This window comes from Nycticebus coucang, chromosome 3 (genome assembly GCF_027406575.1).
Source record: "Nycticebus coucang isolate mNycCou1 chromosome 3, mNycCou1.pri, whole genome shotgun sequence".
In the NCBI taxonomy this organism is placed as follows: Eukaryota; Metazoa; Chordata; class Mammalia; order Primates; family Lorisidae; genus Nycticebus; species Nycticebus coucang.
Window position 1 is genome coordinate 3,886,553 of NC_069782.1, and position 21,977 is coordinate 3,908,529.

Genomic DNA, 21,977 nt, shown 5'->3' on the forward strand with positions numbered 1-21,977 from the left:
AGCCACCGTGCCCAGCTTCCTGCTCATGTTTTAACTACTTTTACAAATGTGCACACTATAAAATGTGGAAACAGACCTTGGAACTTTACACAGTCTTAAGGAAAGAGAGGTAATCTTGGAAATTTACAAAGCATGCTTCTTGTTTCAAAGTAAACACAATAGTAATGAATTAAATCACTAAAAGTAATCAAAATATTTATGACCAAGAACTGCATATGGCCTCAGCCTCTGTGGCTCAAGCGGCTAAGGCACCAGCCACATACACCTGAGCTGGCAGGTTCGAATCCAGCCTGGGTCTGCCTAACAACGACAGCTGCAACCAAAAAATAGCTAGGTGTGTGGCCGGCGCCTGTTATCCCAGCTACTTGGGAGGCTGAGGCAGGAGAATTGCTTAAGCCCAGGAGATTGAGGTTGCTGTGAGCTATGATGCCACGGCATTCTACCCAGAGTGACAGCTTGAGTCTCTGTTTCAAAAAAAAGAACTGCATATGAACCTAAGTAGACAGAATCTAGGGAAAAAGAATCAAAACTAAGTTCAAATCACTGCACAGAACCAAATACTTCAAAAGATGTTATAAACACAAATAAGAAATCTAAGCAATCCCTAATGTTAAGCACACTCTATTATGTGTCGTGCCATTTTTCTTTTTCTATTTTTTTTTTTTTTGGCAGTTTTTGGCCAGGGCCAGGTTTGAACCCACCACCTCCGGCATATGGGGCTGGCACCCTACTCCTTTGAGCCACAGGCGCGGCCCCGTGTCGTGCCATTTTTTACATTAAGGCCTGTAGAAGACCCTCCCTATAGATGTATGTAAAGGACAATCTTGCAATAACAGCAGGTGATACTACCATACCAAAGCAATTCCTATCAGATAAATCAATGTGCAAGAATCAGCATGAACATGAAAGAAACAGAATCAAAGTTTTGTGTAACTACTGGGAACACTCCCCAGGAATACTACCTGATTGCATTCTGGTTTACAGAACACTCTATACAGGCGTTGCGCAGACATCTGAAGCACTCTGTGATTAGCTGCAGACTGGTAGCCAGATTCTCCACTTGGGAAGGATCTCTGCAGGCCAGCTCGACGGCATGAGAAGATTTCTTTAAGATATCCAGGACTCTTTGGAAGATAGTCCTGGGTGCTGTTTCTCTGAAAAAGAATAAAATTGTTATAAACCGGAAAAAAAAAAGAATCTAATTTCCCAATGTCCTGTTCAGGAAACTGCTTTTACCTATTTTTGTGGGGAGGTAGGCTGGCCTCATCTGTTTCAGCTCCTTAATTTACAACACAAAATAAAAGGGCTACATATATGGAGCTCTTACTGTGTGCCAGGCACTATTTGTGTCCCTTTTCATACGTTATCTCATTTAATCTCTGCAATAACCTTATGAAGCCAGCACTGCCCTCTCCATTTCACATAGGAGGTGAGAGAATTACAAAGCATGTTAAGTAATGTGCCTGCACCACTCAGCCAATTCCTGGCACAGCCACAGTTCCACTGCAGCACTCAGGCCTGAGTACTTTAAGCCTAATTTAGGTGACCAGGAATATGGATCTGCCCCATTCAGAACCCCGTATCTGTAGCTTACATTCTAGACAGAGAATATAACCTGGCCCTCTGCCACCCAGTATGTTCCTAAGTTCAATTATGAGGGACAGTATTCACAAAGGACCGCTGGAGGACAAGGATGCCATCCATCCTCCAGATACAGTGAGCCTAGCCACACTCACACCAAATTTCTGTATATTCAACTATCCATATGAGAGAGAGGGAGGGAAGGAGGGAGGAAGAACGTAAAGTATGCCGGCTCTTCCACCAAGAATGTTCGCCTGGGGAGAAAGAGAAACCTGTGGCTGCTGCCTATGGGCATCTCCATCTCCACATGCCTCTCACGCCAGGAGCACCAAGAGCCCTGAAGATAATGTCTTTGTGCAACATAACATCTAAATGCAAGCCAACTTCCTCATTCCATAAATCCCCTAAAGACATAGCAATCTGTTTTAATGTTAGAAGAAAACTTGCCTGTTGGACAATTTAAAAGTCTCACAGATGATTCTGACCTGTACGAATTTTCTCCTTTTGCTCTCACTGTGGAACCACAGTCCCTAGCCTTCATCCTTGGATTAAGGCAGACCAGCAGGGAACAGCACACTGATTCAGAACTACTGATAAGGAGCTGCGAGGGGTGTGGAAAACTCTCTGGATGTCTCCCTTCCCAGGCCCCGAGGAGACATTCCCTACCTTGACCTCTTGCACACCAAGTAGTGTGTATTCATCTTATGGATAGATAATGGAAACCACACTCCTTGTTACGTTCTCCTCTGGGCTCTTGGTGTAAGTCTAGAGTAGTATTTATAACCCATCCTTAACAACAGTATGAATCCTGGCGTGGCGTCTGTAGCTCAGTGGCTAAGGCACCAGCCACAGGAGCTGGTGGTTCGAACCCAGCCTGGGCCTACCAAACAACGATGACAATTACAACAAAAAAATAGCCAATACAATTAGGGAAAAAAAGATAAGGGAAGAAATTAGGAAGAAGGGAACAGCCAGAGAGAAAAAATAAGGATTCAAATTGTTGGTTTTTTGTTTTTGAGACAGTCTTACTTTCTCGCCCTTGATAGAATGCCGTGCTGTCATAGCTCACAACAACCTCAAACTCTTGGGCTCAAGTTTTTCTCTTGTGGCTCGGTGCCTATAGCTCAAGCGGCTAGGCGCCAGCCATATACACGGGAGCTGGTGGGTTCGAATCCAGCCAGGGCCCGCCAAACAACAAAGACAACTACAACCAAAAAATAGCTGGGTGTGGTGGTGGACGCCTGTAGTCCCAGCTACTTGGGAGGCTGAGGCAAGAGAATCGCTTAAGTCAGGAGTTGGAGGTTGCTGTGAACTGTGACACCATAGCACTCTACACAGGGCGACAGCTTGAGGCTCTGTCTCAAAAAAAAAAAAAAAAAGTTATTCTCTTATCTCAGCCTCTCAAGTAACTGAGACTGCAGGTGCCAGCTACAACATCTAGCTATTTTTAGCAACAAGGTCTTCAACCAGTAACCTCAGGCAATCCATCTACCTCGGCTTCCCAGAATGCTAGGATTACAGGCATGAGCCACCACCCCAGCCAGGTTTAAGAAATAATAAAGACACTGCAGTCACCAATATACTAAGAAAATGACAAAGCTTAAAACATTATGAAGAATGCCAAGAGTGAACACAATTTCTATGATAAAGAACAAATCTAATTATCTCTATCTGCCCCACTTGTATAAAGTTGTAATGACATTATTTAATCTTACAGTTAAATAAAGGTAGAGCTCTACAACTTGAATAATCTTCAATCATGCTTCTTTTTTCTACTAAGATGGCTACGAAATATACATTTACACATGTGACACAGTAGCCAATATTATTTCTTACCTCTGGTCCTTTGCCATCTGCTGTTTAAATTTTTCTTCCTCATTAAATAATATAATGGATAAGCTTGTGGAACAAGAAGAGGCTGTCAGCAAATTAACTGTACTTTAAATTTCCTTCTTTTTTTCTTTTGAGACAGAGTCTTACTCTGTCACCCTCGGTAGAGTGCTGTACTGTCATATCTCACAGCAACCTCAAACTCCTGGGCTCAAATGATTCTCTTGCCTCAGCCTCCCGAGTAGCTGGGACTACAGGCGCCCGCCACAACACCTGGTTATTTTTAGAGACAGAGTCTCACTCTTGCTCAGGCTGGTCTCGAACCCATGAGCTCAGGTAATCCACATGCCTCAGCCTCCCAGAGTGCTAGGATTACAGGCCTGAGCCACTGTGCCCAGCCTTGTATTTTAAATTTCTTGAGAGCAGAGAATATGTTTTAGACTTCTGTATAAGGTAACAGCGAAAAAGAAAGAAACCCTTCCTCTAGAGTCTAGAGCAATAAAAAAAGAAAGAAATCCTTCCTCTAGACCAGTAAAAAAAGGAAAGAAACCTTCCTCTAGAGCAGAGGTTCTCAACCTGTGGGTTTAGACCCCTTTGTAACAATGAAAATACATCCTGCACATCAGATATTTACATTACAATTCATAACCAGTAGTTATGAAGTAGCAACAAAAATAATTTTATGGTTGGGGGTCACCACAATATGAGGAACTATATTAAAGGGTCACGGCATTAGGAAGGTTGAGAACCACTGCTCTAGAGCCATATAATAAATAGCTATAGATCCTATTCCCCACAGTTTTACACAATACATAAACAATTTTCATCAGATGAGGACAAAAATGCTTCTATTCACTAACAGTAAATTCTATGAAAGCACTTAACTCTTCTGTACATCTTTACCTTCTCTACAGCTTTGAAAGAAAACTATTTGGCATTACAGATCCAAAGCAGGTCTAGTGTACTCTGTCTGCAAAATACATGTTCACTGTCAAGACTGTGCAGCTAAAAATGTGTAATGATTAACGACAATGAAACAGCTAGTAAAGGTCAATCATCCTAATATTACAAACGCTACTAATAATAATACCTGCTGTCATTTGTGCTTTAACAAAACTAAAAAAATATATTCACAAAGACTTTAAAAAGCTTAGCTACTTGATTCACAGAGGGCAGAAAGTACTTACAAGGACAATTAAAATTCAACCGTTAGACATTCCTATTAGAAAGGAATGCATACCCTGAAGACAATGTATAAATGAAATGTTACATTACAGAAAAAAAAATCCTTTGAATTATACAAAAAGTAGAATTTCATTTCCTTCAAGTTTGAACAGATCTGTAGGGTTTAATTTTGGCAAGTCTTGTTTGAGTTAAAATTAAAGAAAACTACCCAGGATGCCAAGTAACAGGTTAGATAATTGTAATAAACTAATATACCATATGGACACAAACTTTACAATTAATTCATCAGGCAGGTAAAGAAAACTACATGCTAGTCATTGTAAGGCCATACACACTTGCTAAAATATTTATTATAGGCCAGGCACAATTGTAATCCTAGCACTCTGGGAGGCCAAGGCGGGTGGATTGCTTGAGCTCATGAGTTCGAGACCAGCTTGAGCAAGAGCGAGACCCTCATCGCTACTAAAAATAGAAAAACTGAGGCAAGAAGCACACGTGAGCCCAGGAGTTGGAGGTTGCTGTGAGATACGATGCTACAACAATCTACCCAGGGGGTCAGCATGAGACTCTGTCTCAAAAAAATAATAATAAAATTTATTATAATACTTTAGATTTAATTAAAAACTGGCATGTGTGGTTTCATTTAACCATTATTGCTGAGAAAAACTATTGAAATACATACAAGGTCACAGATCAAGATACAAATCACTGGTTATTTAAAACTATAAATCTTGATTTGACTAGACAGGACTGAACAAAAACAGAAAATATAAACATTTTTATCTCCTGCTACAAACAGTGTAGGGCAAAATTTTGAACTCAGTGCAGAACTCTCATCTTTTCCTTCATGACCTCTTCTGTCACACGCAGGACTCTGAAGCTGTCCCAGAAAAATCCATTTTGCAGGTTCACACATTTTTCTGTACAGGGCTGGAGAGTGAATGAGTGATACTCTGACAGCCAGTCTCTGCGACACTCCTCCCATCCACCCTTACAGCACAGAAGCAGCCACACCAAGAGCTCAAGGAGGGGACATGGCCAGGTTCTAATGAAACTGCTTATGGACACCAAAACTTAAAAGTTCATATAATTTTCATGTGTCATGAAATTTTATTATTTCTTCAACAATTTAAAAATGTAAAAACCATTCCTAACTCATGGACCATTAAAAAAAACAAACAACAAAAAGAAAATGGGCTGCGCAAGACTTAACCATGGTTTGGCAACTCCTACTTTAAAGGGTCCCAAACACTGCAGTTTTCTCCCCATCCCCCAAAATCACATGCCAGGCACCATGGCTCACACCTATATTCCTAGCACTTTGGTAAGCTGAGGCGGAAGGATCACTTGAGAACAGCTAAGCATGAGCGGGCCCAGTCTCTAAAACAAATAGAAAAATTTGCCAGGCACTGTGGCATGTTACTGTAGTCCCAGCTGGAGCCCAGGATTGTGAAGCAATGGTGAGCTCTGATGACACCACTGCACTCTAGCCTAGGTGACAAAGCAAGACTCTTGTTTCAAAAAAAAAAAAAAAAGGAAAAAGAAATCATATTGTCTTTACCACATTGAAATTCATCTCTCAAAAGAACAAACAGAATCTCAAAGACATTATGATAAATGAAAGCAGCTAAAGCAAAATTGGTACAGAGATGGAAAATAAACCATTGGAATAGAACAGCAAGCCCAGGAACGGGACTGTGCAAACGTGGAAACTTGGTAAATGACAGTGCTGGCACGGAAGACCTTCAGGGAAGGGGGGCCCGTGCTACAGAGGTGCTGTAACAATTGTTATCCACATGGAAAAAAACTGAATCCTTGCTTATAACCACACCCAAAAAGTAACTTCAGATGGATTCAGGACTACACAGAAAACAAAACTATAAAACTTTCGAAGAAAATATATGGAAAAAGTCTTTCTATTCTTAGGTAAAGTTTATAGGCTGCAGAGTGGCTTGTGCCTGTAATCCTAGCACTCTGGGAGTCAGAGGCAGGAGGATGGCTCCAGCTCAGGAATTCGAGACCAGCCTGAGCAAGAGCAAGACCACATCTCTGCTAAAAAAAAAAAAATAGAAAAACTAGCCAGGTGTTGTCATGGGCGCCTGTAGTCCCAGCTACTGAGGAGGCTGAGGCGAGATCTCTTGAGCCCAAGAGTTTGAGGTTGCTGTGAGCTAAGACGCCATGACACTCTACCCAGGTGACAGACTGTCTCAAAAAATAAACAAAAGAAGATTTTATATATAATGTTATTATTAAAAACCGTATCTTAAAAGTGTTTTTTGAGCACAGACTGAAGGTAAGGGAGCCAATCATGTACCTGCCTGGGAGAAGAGCTGGGATGGAGGCAAAGGCACGCACAGCATGCCGGGAAGTCAGGGCTGGCCTGGGCAAGCCCAGCGAGCAAACCCCAGAATGCCATCAGACAGGAAAGAGAAGACCACACTGCAAACGCACCACAGGCCACGGGACGTCAGCTTCCATCCTGATGTGGAGCCATGGCAATTTCCCAGCAGGCAGGGGTATCACGTGACTTACATTTTCAAAGGATCCCTTTAGTTACTCCGCAAGGAGCTGATCACAGCGGAAGCAGGGGAAGACACCAGGAGAACAGGCAGGAGGCTTGGAAGAGTGAGGCAGCAGGTGTGGAAAGCTGAGAGCAGACCCTGCAGGTATTCTGAAGACAGAACCAACAGGATCTGACTAGGCACTGTTACCAGGGGGATGGAAGAAAGGGGAGCCAAGGACGACTCCAAGATGTTGTAGGTCTGAACGATAAATGGAAAGACGTGTGAAACAGAAAGGAGAGGACTGCTATGACAGTGTTGGGGCATGAGAGGATGACGAGTTTGGTTTGGGATTTGTTACATCTGAGGTACCTACTAGAAATACAAGTGGAAATGTGGACTGGGCAGATGAATGTGTAAGTCTGGAGTTCAGGAGAAAAGTCCAGCTAGAGAAAAATGTTACCATCACCAGCACATGAAAAGTATTCAAGCCACAAGACTGAATGAGAATAACGTGGCCATAAAAACAGGTTGAAAAGAGACCTGAGGACTGGGTTCCAGGATCTGGGAAGGAACAGCAGGTCACAGGAAAGTGGAGGGAGAGATTTTTCTTAGGAAAAATTACAGCAAATCTATAAACTGATGAGAATAATCCAACAGAAAGGTAAAAATGGACTGTTGAAGGAATGCATGCAAAAGGGAGCCTTCAGTGCAGACCTGAGGGGCGCCAGCTTTCGGAGCAGGGCAGTTTATCCACACTGAGAGGGAGGACAACACTGTGGGCTCAGACACAAGCAGGCAGGTAGAAGGTGATGAGAGTTCCTGGAAATGAACTTCTGGTTATTTTCTCAGTAAAATAGAAAGTGGAGAATGAAGTGAAACCAATCAGCACGGCTGTGTGGTTTTTTCCAGCCTTGTTCAGCTATTTGGTGCTGGCACAAAGAAAGCAGCAAGTTGTGTTCACCCAGACCAGGAGTTTTACCAGTGGAGAAGAGGCAACGAAGGACGTCTACAAGGAAGTGCTTTGATCTCTGACGCACAGATCTAAACTGGAGTAAGGTGAACATTAAGTAGGGGAAGGAAGAACACAGGGACAGTGGCAGGACCAGTAGGTCCTGTGGGACTGAAGAGCTGTACAGCAGGGCCCTAAAGAGAGGACAAAACACGTAGCCAGAGAGGGATATCTTCAAGCTGAGATTCAGGAGGGAATGCAGCTGCAGTGAAGACCAGGGCTCAGGAGGTTCAGCAACGTGTGGGTGAAGGTCAAGCTCACTGAAGGAGAGACACTAAGGAAATCAGAGGTCAGGGCATTTATATAGATTATAACTGTTGAAATAACCAAGAGAGGAGCAGTAACAGAGTTAACAGTCAACTAGGGCTAAACTCTTCAAAGAATGAGATGGAATGACCCACAGATTTCACTGCAGAAGTGACTAAACAGGTGCCACTCTGATAGCATGAGATTGAAAGCTGGAGGGGCAAATGGAGGGAAACGATCCGACATGGCAGTGACAGTCCAGGAGAACATCTACCACCCCTCTGAGTCAAGCAGTGCACAGAACGTACAAAAGAAAGCAGCCTCCTGCTTTGTGAGGGTGTCAGAGCTGTAGCGGGCACCTGTGTAGTCCCAGCTACTCTGGAGGCTGAGGCAAGAGAATCACCTAAGCCCAAGACCTGAAAGTTGCTGTGAGCTGTGATGTCACAGCACTCTACTGAGGGCGACAAAGTGAGACTATGCCTCTTAAAAAAAGAACAAACAGCCTCCCACTCACAGAACAAACAAAAGAAGGCAGCCTCCCCCTTCTAAGAATTTCAATGTCCTCAGACATGAGCCCTATTTTGTTTAGGAAGATGAAAGGAATATTCAGAGAAGTCAAGAATACAGGGAATTTTGCTGCAGGCACATGGGTAGGGTTTTAAGAGCTGGGGGATCGGGTGGTGCCTGTGGCTCAAAGGGTAGGGCGCCAGCCCCATATGCCGGAGGTTGCGGGTTCAAACCCAGCCCTGGCCAAAAAAAAAAGAGCTGGGGGATCAGGACAAGATTCAAGTAAAAACTTAAGGAAACAAGAGCCAAAGGAGTTAAGAGAAATCCTGGGACCTTCCTATGTAAATCAGAAAATCAACTTGTAAATTTCTAACAAAAACTCTGTTGAGATTTTATTTTGAATGGCATTGAATCCACAGTTCAATTTGGGAAGAAATGATATCTGTTATTGAGGTTTCCTATAACATAATAGCAGACCTTACCATTTAAGTCTTCTACATGTTTTTCAATGAAGCTTTATAATATTCTCAATGATTATGATGATGAGGACAATAATGTGGACGATGTTTGACAATGATGACAGCAGCTGACACTTAAAACTGCGCCCATTACACGCCACTGTTGTTAAGTACTGTTCTAACTCCTCACTCACTCGAGAATCATCTTTGAATTTTAATTTAATACGTGGATAAGTGCTCTAGGCTTGTGGCCATCAGAGGGCCCAAACCAGCTTGGTGATAGTCCCAGGGTTGCTCTGCTTTTGAGAGTCCTTGCCCACGGTCCAGTGACCAAGCCTTTGGGTCAAGTGACCACTACAAAAGACTGGAACAATCAAAGAGCTGAGCAACTCCTCTGAGGGTACTGGTGGTCACAATGCTAACCTTATTTATTTGGACTGGCTGGCTCAAACTCTTTCCTGTCCACTTCATGCATTTAAGATAATTGAATGTGAGAGGTGGCTCACACTGACCACTTCTGTATTTTGAAGTTGAGTCAGAACACCTTACCAAACAGTTCCATGTGGTATTTCAGCTCATGGCATAGGTAAAAATAAAGGAAATTGCCAGCACACTCTAAAAAGTTCTTTTTATAGTATAACTTAATTGATGTTCTCTCTCAACAAAGTTGAACTGAATCATGGTTGAGTCAAAACGCCATATGGCGTCCTTAGCTAAGCTGATGACTCCTGTGGGGTTTTTTTGTTTTTTGGCATGCAAAGATGCTTGCTGGGCAAAGGCTCAGTAACATCTGGGGCCAAACTCATGTTTATGTATACACAGAGGGGTAGGTTTTTGTTTTTTTTTTTTACTTCTGTGGTACACTGACCACAGAAGTGCTTAATCTATTCACTTTCTTTATGAAAGCTAGTCAACATACTGATACAAGCAATTAACAATACCAACTCTATTTTCCCCTTGAAATCAGTCATCTGTCTTTTGATGTTTCCTGTACCCTCCAAACTAGCCTTTATTCTGTGCTCTCATTATATAGCTAATGACTCAAGAAAATTAAATAGTCAAAGAAATAAAAACACTGTTGAGTGTCATTATGTGCTAGGTCTGCAAATAAGAACATTTCCTCTGGGGATGCGCTCATTCTAGTGGGTGGCAGGTAATTAAGGGGCTATAGCACTGTGTGAAGTTCTTTCAAAGAGAGAAACACACCGCACCAAGGGGAGTATGGGCCAAAGGCACCTGGAGGTCAGAGATGGCTTTTAACAGGAGGTGAATTTATAACTGTATCTTGAGGGAAATCAAGGAGTATGTGTATGGAGGCATAAGACATTCATATTTCCAAATTTAATATTACAGCATTTGAGCTATCTCTAGGTTCCTAGTTCCCTAGTTACCAGCTCCTTTTGCCATATCAGCTATAGAGTTAAAACACTAAGCACAGAGCTTGGCACATACCCTGTGCAGGATAATGAAATGCTAACATGGTAGACCAAACTCATAGCTTTTTAGGCTCTCAAGTCATTACTGTTGATCGGCTCACTGGTTTTCACTGCTCTATTTGGTTCAGCATTTACTGAGTACCCTGGCACGCTGCTGTAAGATTCCAGAGAGGGCCCTGCCATTAAGAAAGGTGCTATCGACTAGAGGAAAAGACACATAAAAAGCTATTTCTGTGGCTCAGTGAGTGGGGTGCTGGCCCCATATACTGAGGGTGGTGAGTTCAAACCCAACCCTGGCCAGACTGCAACAATAAAAAAAATTAAAAAAAAAAAAAGCAAGCTATTTCATGGCTCAGTGCCCATAGCTCACTGAGTAGGGCACCATCCACATACACCAAGGCTGGCAGGTTTGAGCCCAGCACCAGCCTGCAAAAGGACAATAACAACTACAACCAAAAATAGCAGGCGTTGTGGCGGGCGCCTGTAGTCCCAGCTACTCGGGAGGCTGAAGCAAGAAAATCACTTAGGCCGGAGAGTTTGAGGTTGCTGTGAGCTCTGACTCTACTCTACAGATGGCGACACAGTGAGACCCTGTCTTTGGGGTGAAAAAAAAAGCTATTTCACTACGAACAGGGTTTTCCTGTTATATTATATATAATTATAAATATATAGCTTCACACCCTCACCAAAATTTAATGTAGTCATTTTAATTTTAGCCATTCTAATGGGTATGTGGAAGTATCTTATCATGGTTTTGTTTATACAATTCACTCATTTAAAGGATACGACTCAATGGATTTTTGTATATTACATTATTAATTTTAATTGTGGTAAAGTACATACAAGATAAAACATGCCTTTTAACCATTGGTAAACATACAATTCAGTGGCTTTAATTATATCCACAGTATCGTACAGCTATCACTACTACTTCTAAAACTTAATATACCCAAATAGAAAATCTGTAGTTGGGCGGCACCTGTGGCTCAGTGAGTAGGGCGCCAGCCCCATATACCAAGGGTGGCAGGTTCAGCCCCAGCCCCAGCCAAACTGCAACAAAAAATAGCTGGGCGTTGTGGCGGGCGCTTGTAGTCCCAGCTACTCGGGAGGCTAAAGTAAGAGAATCGCCTAAGCTCAAGAACTGGAGGTTGCTGTGAGCTGTGACACCACAGCACTCTACTGAGGGTGACACAGTGAGACTGTCTCTAAAAAAAAGAAAAATGCAACTCTGTGGCCATTAAGCAATTAACTCCCCACTTCTCCTTTCCTCAAACCTTGATAATCTTTTATCTGCAATCCATCTCTATGAATTTTCCCCTTCTACATACTTCATAAAACTGTAATCGTACAGTATCTGTCCATGTTCATTTCCTTCGAGCATATACCTAAGAGTGGAGTTGCTTTGTCATACTCCGTGTTCAGCTCTCCTATTGTTTTCTGCAAACTATTCTCTAGTGGCTGCAGCACTTTACATTACCACTAGCAGGACGAGGGTTCCTATTTTCCTGTGACCCCCCTCCCCATTACTTGCTCTGCTCCACGTTTTTGATAATAGCTATTCTAAAGGGTATGAAGTAGTATGTCGCTGTGGTGTTTCTGCATATCCCTACATAACTATCATGTTGAGTGCTTCATCGTATGTGTTTTGGTGTTTATGTATCTTTTCTTTGTAAAGCATAGGAACTCTTATGCCCAATCTTTCAACTGAGATATAGAGTACTTTATCTATTCCAAAACAAGTCCTTTGTCAAATATATACATTATAAATACTTTATCTAAGTCTGGGCATGCCTCTTCTTTCTCTTAATGGTGTCTTTTGATGACAAGTTTTTCGTTTTGATGGTGTGATTTGATAAAGTCAGTATTTTCCTGACATGGTTAAGGTTGTCTGTATCCTGGATAAGAAATGTCTACCTATACCCAGGTCATGAAGATATTCCCTCGTTTTCTTCTAAATACTTTATAATTTTAGCTTTTATGTTTAGGTCTATAACCCATGTTGAAATAACTTTTGTGGATGGTGTGAGTTGTGGGTTAAGGTTTATCTCATTCCAATTAAATACCTACCCTGTTTCCCCGAAAATAAGACAGTGTCTTATTTTAAGGTGTGCTCCCAAAGATGCGCTAGGTCTTATTTTCAGGGGACATCTTATCTCTCCTGTAAGTAGGTCTTATTTTCGGGGAAATGGGGTAGCTATTCCACCACTGTTTGTTGAAAAAAATAAAGTTATTGACTTTAAGTTTGCAAAGGGAAGATATCTGGAAATGACCTCAAATTTTCACACAAAGTATCCACCAGTCAATAAAAGATGGCCCCAAATGACTAAACTTTAAGAAGAGAAAAACTGAAACAGAAGGAGCTATCAGATATATTCTTTAACTGTAATTAACATGTTCAAGAAGACAGAATATGAATTTTCACAGGGTACAGAAATCTATTTTTAAAAAGAATCAAATGCAAATTCTACTTGAACCTAAGAACACAATAGATAACACCAGATTAGACAAAGAAAAAAAGAGAATTAGAAAACTAGAAAGCAGGGTAGAAGAAAATCTTCAGATAGAAGCTTAGAGAGAAAAAAGGATAGAAAACTCAGAAAAGCTCCTATGAGACAATGAATATAATGAGGGGTCCGACGCATGTGCAAATGGAGTCCCAGAACCAAAGGAGAGAGCAAAGAGAAGCAATATTTGACAAAATAGGGGCGGACAAGTTCCCAAACTGCTCAAAAACATCAAATTTAAGGATTATCCAAACAGGATAATTACAAAAAAAGCCACACATATCTGCTTTCACAGGCTCTCCATTCCAGGAGACTGAGAATTAAAAACTAGTACAAATAATTAAATTATACAGTATATTAGAAGGTACCTTAAAAAAATGAAAATAGAGCTTATAAGATAACGAGGTTCAGAAATATGGAGAGGTGTATACTGCGCTATTAAACAAGATGTGCAAAAACTTAAAGGAGGTAAACAAACAAAAAGAAAACAATTTTGACTAAATACAGATTAAAGAGGAAAATTAAGCCATAGTGACAAGAGCTAAACAAAAAAGTCTACGTAAGTAAGAAAAAGACCAGACAAATACAGTTGAGTAATAAACTATGCAAATAACGGCAATTCCACAATCAAGTGTCTACTGTTACCAGCTCTATTCTAGATGCAGGGGACACAGTGAATGTGACATGCTCACATTATTCAAGCTTATCAGATGGAGAAGCAAATATCAGTTTAAGATGAATTTATAGAAGGCAGTATCCAAATGTTACCATTATTCAAGAATATTCAATGGCCAGAACATAATCGTCCCTATAGAAAATAAGTTATAGAGCAGCACTATCCACTAAAGCAGTGGTTCTCAATCTTCCTGAGGCTGCGACCCTTTAATACAGTTCCTCATGTTGTCGCAACAAAAATCATTTTATGGTTGGGGGTCACCACAACATGAGGAACCGTATTTAAGAGTCGCAGCATTAGGAAGGTTAAGAACCATTGCACTAGAATGTTCCACCATGATGGAAATACTCAGTCACAAGGAGCACTGAGCACTAAAAATATGGGTAAAGCAACTGAATTAATTTTACTTATTTTCAATGAACTTAAATTTAACTGGCCGCATTTGGCTAGCAGCTACTTGATGAACAGCACAGGTATAAGAGTATGATAACCCATCTCCCTCAGCTCTACACTTCACTTGTAGGGTCTGCGAAGGCCTTGGAGATACTTAATAAGGGTAACTATAGGGTTGGCAAATGAAACCTCCAGGTGAAGACCAAAATAAAAATTTTAATGTATTTAGATCTCACTTTGTTGAGAAAGAATTTAACATGGACCTACAAAGACATACAACAAGATAAATCATGCTAAACAAATGTGAAATATGCAGACATCTACCTCAAACAAAAGGTATAAGACGCATGTAAAATAGGTGAGAAAAAATAACCTTTCACAGAGAAGTAACTGAGGAGTATCTTAATACTGACGTTTTATGACCAGAAGCAATTGTTTAAAGAATTTTAGTGAATAACAGACTGTTCAAGTGGTTTACAGAATATGTTTAATACAGAGCACAGAGAATGCAGACCAGTGTATTAATGATTTATTGCTATACAGCAAATTATCTCAAACTTTAGCATTTAAAACAGTAACATTTATGATCTCACAAAGGTCTGAAGGTGAGACATCTGGGAGTGGCTCAGGGTCTCATGAAGTTGCACAAATAGCTGAGGTTGCACACACTGGGACTCAGACAATCTGCTTCCAAGTCAGTTCATCACACATGCCTGTTGGCAGGAGGCTTCAGGTCCTCATCTCACAGCTCTGCATGAGGATGCTTGAGTGTCCTCATGACCTGGCAGCTGGCTTTGTCAGAACGAATGAGCCGAGACAGTACAAAGTCCTAATCTGAAAAGTCACACACAGTCACTTCTGCCATATTCTAGTCTTCAGAAATAAGTCATTAAGCTCAGCCCACACTCATGGGGAAAAGAACTCCGTCTTGAAGGACAGAGTATTAGAGAATTTGTGGGCATACCTAAAATCGCTACGATGGGATATAATACAACTTCCTCTCACCTGGGAGTTGCTAAAAATTGTAAAGAAACCCTGAGGTCCCCATCTCCAAAAACCCCCAAATTAGAATAAATCATAGCCTTCTTGAAATAGCTTCAAATCACCTATAATCTTCACATTCTGGGAGGCCAAGATGGACTGCTTGAGCTCAGGTATTCGAGACAAGCCTGTGTAAGAGTGAAACCCCCATTTCTACTAAAAATAGAAAAACTAGCAGGTGTTGTAGCAGGCACCTGTATGTAGTCCAAGGAGATCCACCCCCAGGACCACCCAATCAGCAGCGTGGACACATTGCCCCACCCCCTGGCCACCCCTGAGCCCCTCTTTGCGGAGGCAAGAGGATCACTTGAACCCAAGAGTTTGAGGTTGCTGTGAGCCAAGACCCCACAGCACTCTACCCAGGGAGGGAGTGAGACACTGTTTCGAAAAAAAAAAAAAAAAAAAAGTATTTCAAATGTTTTCCATCAGGCAGGAGATTAAACACAAACAGGCTCTCAGGCATTTACAGTAGGTCCTACATACATGGCATCCACACTGCATAAACCAGTGTGCTGTAAATACAAAATTACAGAACCTCACAATAATCCTGCAGATCATTCCACTTTCAAGATGAGAGACACGAAGTCTAGAGAGACTAAGCCAGGATTCACAACCAGTCTCCATGTCCCCTTCCACTGCATGACACTCCCATCACGGAAGTATTCGGGCTACCACAGGAAGAAGTTTGTTTTGCAGCATAATAATCTACAAAATAGATTATTTGTAAAATCCTTCTTATCTTTTAGTGGAATGTTCCACTTTCCTCACTATCTTTGCTTTGGTTTTTTTCTTTTTTTTTTTTTTTTTCGAGACAGAGCCTCAAGCTGTCGCCCTGGGTAGAGTGCTGTGGCATCACAGCTCACAGCAACCTCCAACTCCTGGGCTCAAGCAATTCTGCCTCCGCCTCCCAAGTAGCTGGGACTACAGGCGCCCGCCGCAACACCCGGCTATTATTATTATGTATTTTTTTGGTTGCAGCCATCATTGTTGTTTGGCAGGCCCAGGCCGGATTCGAACCCGCCAGCTCAGGTGTATGTGGCTGGCGCCTGAGCCGCTTGAACCACAGGCACCAAGCCTGCTTTGGTTTTTCTTTGGTTTTTCTTTCTTTTCTGAAGATTCATTTTGCTTTGCTTTATGTCTCATCCATCTCCTAGCTGCTAGGACCTAGCACCTCATCCCATCCTCCTCCAATCCGTCTGCATTCCCTTTCACACTAGACCTTCAGCACCTTCAGCACCAGGCCTTCTCTTAAAAAGAGACACTGTCCCGCCTCCCAGGACAAACACTGGATCCCTGAGTGTCAGATCTGGAGGGATCTTCTTAGCAGATAAGAGACGGGACCAACTCTCACAAGACCTCTCGTGATTTGCCCAATGACAACAGAAAAGCAGTGATAGGACCAAGACCAGAGGCCTGTCCACATAAACCCTTACTGAGCACACTCTATACCAGCACACAACCTGTGCCTCTCCATGCCAGGACCTGCTCATCAGTTCAACTTTCCTGGTCTCCAAACTTTGCCTGGAACAAGGACACTTCTCCAAAAGAACTCAGACCAAATCCAGGAAGCATCCTCATATCCTCATTCTTCCCCCAATACAATTGGTCAACTTTATAAGCATCTCTATTTAACTGTTTATCCCCACAGACAATATCCTAATTCGGGCACTTTCATCTTTCATTTGAGCTTCTCAACAGCTCCTTAAAAGTCTCCCTGCCTCTAGCTTCATCCTCTCATCCCCTCCTATGGCAGCCAGACAGATCTTTCTAATATGCGGATTTTATCATGCCACTCCCTTAATAAAAACCTTCAATGGCTCTCCATAAATCCTCTCACAAGAGAGACCAAGTCAAGAAGGGCCTTGTAAACTAGCTCAGGGTCTTGGATGTTTTCCTGCAGATTACACCAGAAAGGTACCAGAAACATTACCTATGTTATTTCATTTAAACCTCTCAGTTGCTCTGCAAAATCAGCATATAGCCCTTTGGCAGATATGATTCTTTCTAGTTAGTCTTCTCTTCTGAAACCCAAGCACCTGAAGTAATCTCAAAGCCTTTCCTGGCTCACCAATCCACCCAACAGATCCATGTGCTCCGTCCGTTCCAACCCCTTCTTGTGTATACCTCCATTACTACATGTTTCCATAGCAAATTCCCTCCATGCCTAATAAAAAGGATGATGTCGCTCACCTTTGTGCCCTCAGCCCCTAACAAAGAACCTGTTTCATTGTAGGTGCTTATAGGTGCATAACCCAGTGGATAGCCGGGTTATGCACTATAACGACGGTACAAATATGCCTAAACATTAACTCCAAGAACATTATCTCCCCAAAGGCCCACATAGCCGTCCCTGGACTTTCAGTAGCAGCTCCACACTTGCCAACATCATTTGAGCGCTCAGAGCAGGTGTCCAGATTAAGGACAATAGGACTTCTGGGGATCATCTGACCAACCCAAGTCTAGGTGTTCCTTTTTTCTATGTTCCTATGCTCTTTATACATATCCCCATGATTTATGCTATATTGGGTCCCCAGTAAAGAAGAGAGCAAGGAATTTTATTTTTATTTTCCTACCTCACCATCTACCACAATACCCAATACGTGGGGGACAATCATGTGTGTCAGCTAAAATTTATTTAGTTACTAGATATCAGGTACATTCTGAGGATCTAGATGCACCATCTCGTTTAATCCTCATAACAGCACCACCAGGGAAATACTAGTCAACATGATTCGCACAGAACAGATGAGCACTGAGGCCCAGGGAATAAAACAAAATCAAACAGGCACTGACTGAGGGCTTGACGTATTTTATATTCACACACTTTATTTCATTTATTCCTTTATACAACCCATCAACAAAGTCATGTCTTACACTCCCATTTTAGGCAAGAAATCTATGGATAAAGTGAACAACAGCGCACCGCTTTAAGTCCTGTAACTATATCCTGGTCTGTCGGACTTCTGGGCACCTTCTCTTTTCAGCCGACTATCTCACCCCTGGGTTGGCAGAGTCAGGACCACGGGACGGAAAAGGCTGGGCTCCGCGGCCACGCAGAATGAGCGCCAACCCCAACCCCAGGCCTAGGGGCTGCTCTTCCCGCAACCTCCCCACTCCCACGCCTGTAACGTGTGTCTCCCGCCAGGATCCACATCGGCGCGGCTCCCGGCCAGCCTCGCACCAGACAGAGGCTCAGGCGTAATTTAACAAAATGGGTACGCGCGGCAAAGGGCTCCCTGGATCACGGCTTCACCCCCTGGAAGACGGGTGAGGTGCAGGCGTCCGCCTCCGGGCCGGTGGCCGAGGCAGGGCCGGCGAGGCGGGCGGCCTGGGTGGCGCTCGGGCCGCCAGCTCAGACGCGGGCCTCAGCACGTCCAGCGAAAAGGGGCGGCGCACTGGGCCCGGGCCCAGCGCCGGGCTCGGGGTGCCGGCCGCCCTCCCCAGCCCGGGGCAGCCCTCTGCTCGGGCCCGTTACCGATTCCGCTGCTCTTTGAAGAGCGCCGTGAGCGCACGGAGGGCCTCCAGGTCCTGGATGGGCGCTGGCATCATGACACCCGACAGCCGGGCGGGAGGCGGCCTGGGCGCCGCCATCTTGCTGCTCGCAGCGCTGCCGAGCCCGGCGCCGAAGAGGAGAGGAGGGAAGAACGGGAGGATGCACGAGAGGAAGACAAGGACCAGGAGAAGGAGAACGCGTCTCGCACGGAACGGCCGCCGCCGCTGAGGCCCACGCTGCCCCGAGGCTGCGCCGCGACCAGGCCCTCGAGCGCTCAGGCACAGCCCAGCTCGCCTCAGGCGGGGGAGGGGACGGCGCCGCGGAGGAGGGGGCGCCGGCGGAAGTCCCGCCTGAGAGGAGGGGGCGCCGGCGGAAGTCCCGCGTGCGGGAGGCGGGGGAGACTGGCTGCGGGGAGTGGAAGGGTGTCTTGAGAGGGGTCGAGGGCCCCGGCTCCGAGGGAAGAGGTTGCCGAAACGCGGGACCCCGTTTGGAGAGGGAAAACAGGGACAGAGGCTCAGCCTGACAAGATGGGGTCCACCTACGCGAAGGGGCTCGCGACCAGAGCGTCTCCGCCCGGGGAAGATTCGCAGGCCGAGGGCCCGGGAGAGGAGGGCGGGGCCTGAAGGGGCGGGGCCCGTGGGCTGATCAGTGCCCAGGGCTGGAGCCGCCTTGGACGCTAATTTACGCTCAGTTCGCTGTATTACCGATCGTGCGCTGATCGATACCAGATCGCTTCTCAGGCACTCGGCATAGGGTGACAATACTCTGCTCTAGCTCCCCAAAGACTTAAAGTACAATTCGAAATCAAGAAGCTAAATTCTACAGCAGTGAGGCAAGAAGTGTTTTTTTCCTAAGGGAAATTAATCAGACAAGCTTCTCTGGCTGATTTTAATAACTCACATAATTTCCCTCCACCACCCCAGATTATATTGTACATGCTGTTCAATAAAACGTGTTGTCAAGCCTTGTGCCAGGTGCAGGAGATATAAAGATCAATGAAAGATGGTTCCCAAACTGAAGGAACTCAAAGACCATGGAGGGAGAGAGAGGCCAACAAATGAGCACCGTTGTTAACTGCCGTGAGAGAGGACTCTACAAATCGCTTTGATGCCACTTGAAATATGTAATTGAATACACACGCTCTATGTTGCTTTTGAAGAGCAGAAGTGTTTTTTACTGTGGCGCTTTTGACATGCTTTGCTAATTAATATTTAAAGGTACAATAAGCACTTCCCAGAGTATGCAGGAAAATGAACCTGTTGCTGGACCAGCGAATTGAAACCAATAGACTCTCACCAAAGATTACAGGGGAAGGAATTTTATTTGCTGCTGGTGAAACTCAGTAGGCCATCAGCCTTAAAGTAATGACACCCACCCCTCCCCAGTCAGCTCTGTCTCTGTCCTTTTACTGGACTCACAAGTAGACAGACAAAGGAATTACCATAATATTTCTCTTTGCAGGTGTCAAATCATGCACAGGGTTTACAGAAGCAAGCAACGTTAGTTTCAAGGACCCAGGAAGCTAAGTTTTACAAATTCTTAAGGGCTGAGTTACCATGGGGAGGACCTTGCAGGAGTGTCCTTGGGCTTCTCTGAGAAGCCTTTGTTTTTTCTAGACTTTATTTTTCCTGGGTATCGTCCCTCAAACCCTGCACAAGCGAGTTACTGAATGTCACTCATTTTATCCATATCACTGATGACATGCTTCATATTCAATCATTCCGCTAATGCCAGGCATTAGATCACCTACCAAAGTGCAAGACAATTCCAAGTGTTTAACAATCCTTAGGCTAGCAAGGGAAAATATCCCAATTTTTTCCTGGACCAGGAGGTAGTAAAATGTATTTGTGGTGCCTCAAGATCTTGACCCTTACTTTTCTCATAATTGTAAAACAAAAGTAACTAATCTGAATCTTCCAGAAAACATTCCCCACATATTCAAATTTCTTGCCTGTAACATTATAATATACTCCTATTGCAATATTTTGTGAGACACAATACTTTCATTGTTCCTTGGCCTCTGCTCTTGCTTCCCTACATTCTAGAGCCTTTAAAAATATAAGTCAACATTTCACTCTGCCTGGAATCTTCTAGCGGATTTCCATTTCACTCAAGGGTAAAAGCCAAAGTTCAGCCAGGGGTGTCCAACTGGCAGCCTCCCAGCCACATGTGGATTATGTGAGGTTTATTTTGCTTATCTACAGTGTCCAATACTGGAAAAATTATTCGTGGACCTTTTGTTTGCTCATCAGCTTTAGTTAGTGTTTGTGTATATAATGAGTAGCCCAAGACAACTTTTCTTCCAATGTGTGACAGAGAAGATAAAAGGCTAGACACCCCAACTGGTCTGCCACCTCCTTCTACCTGGCTAAAATTGTGTCTACTGGTCTCTTCCTCCCTCCTGTCTCGTGCTCCCACCACACTGGCCTCCTAGTTGTGTTCTGTCCACCCAAAAGGAAAATGCTGAGGCAAAATTAACAGAGAGTTAATTGGGCCAAGGCTAAGAACTGCAGCCTGGGACACTGTTTCCCAATAGCCTTGGGGAGTGTTCTGGAGAACAAAATATAAACACTTACAGATTCATAGGAATGATAAAACACAAAGATAGTCCAGAAAGAAAGAAGGGAGAGAGTAAAATGCAAGGGTACATTTCAAAACAACTAAGAGTGTATGATAAATGTGTTACCACAAAAATAAGTGAGGTGATGGTTATGTTAGTTATAAGGATTCCCCATTGTGTATCAAATCATCGCATTGCAGCCTACAAATGTATACAGTTAGGATTTAATAAAAATTAAGTTTAAAAAAAGAGAGGCTGGTTTGTTTTCTTGTTTTTTTAAAGGATCAAGATTGGCAGGAGAAGGGGTTCAGGGTGCACAATCTGAGGCAGTGGTGGCTCTTTGAGGTCCATGTTCCCAGTAATGTAAGGACTGTTTCTTCTGGGAATTGACAGGACCAAAACATAGGCAGTGCCACAAAGTGGGACAGAAGAAATCTTGAGAGAAGGCCTGTTTGCCTTATACTTGGGGCAGTAGCTGGGCACCTGTTAAGGGAGGACACCCTGGAAAAGGAAAGTCTAAACGTCTAAAAAACAACAAAGGCTTCTCAGAGAAG

The 21,977-nt window shown here is 43.5% G+C and overlaps 1 protein-coding gene across 1 annotated transcript in view; it reads right to left on the reverse strand.

The window, feature by feature from the left end:
• The window catches only part of ATXN10 (ataxin 10), a 146,814-nt gene extending 126,632 nt beyond the window's left edge, over nt 1–20,182 (reverse strand). Inside the window, exons 1-2 of the mRNA XM_053582507.1 lie at nt 18,846–20,182; nt 963–1,154 (exon numbers count right to left, since the gene is read on the reverse strand). Of these exons, the coding sequence (XP_053438482.1) occupies nt 963–1,154; nt 18,846–18,961 (308 nt within the window). The 5' untranslated portion in view covers nt 18,962–20,182. The remainder of the gene's footprint in view (nt 1–962; nt 1,155–18,845) is intronic.
• Nucleotides 20,183–21,977: the final 1,795 nt, after the last annotated feature.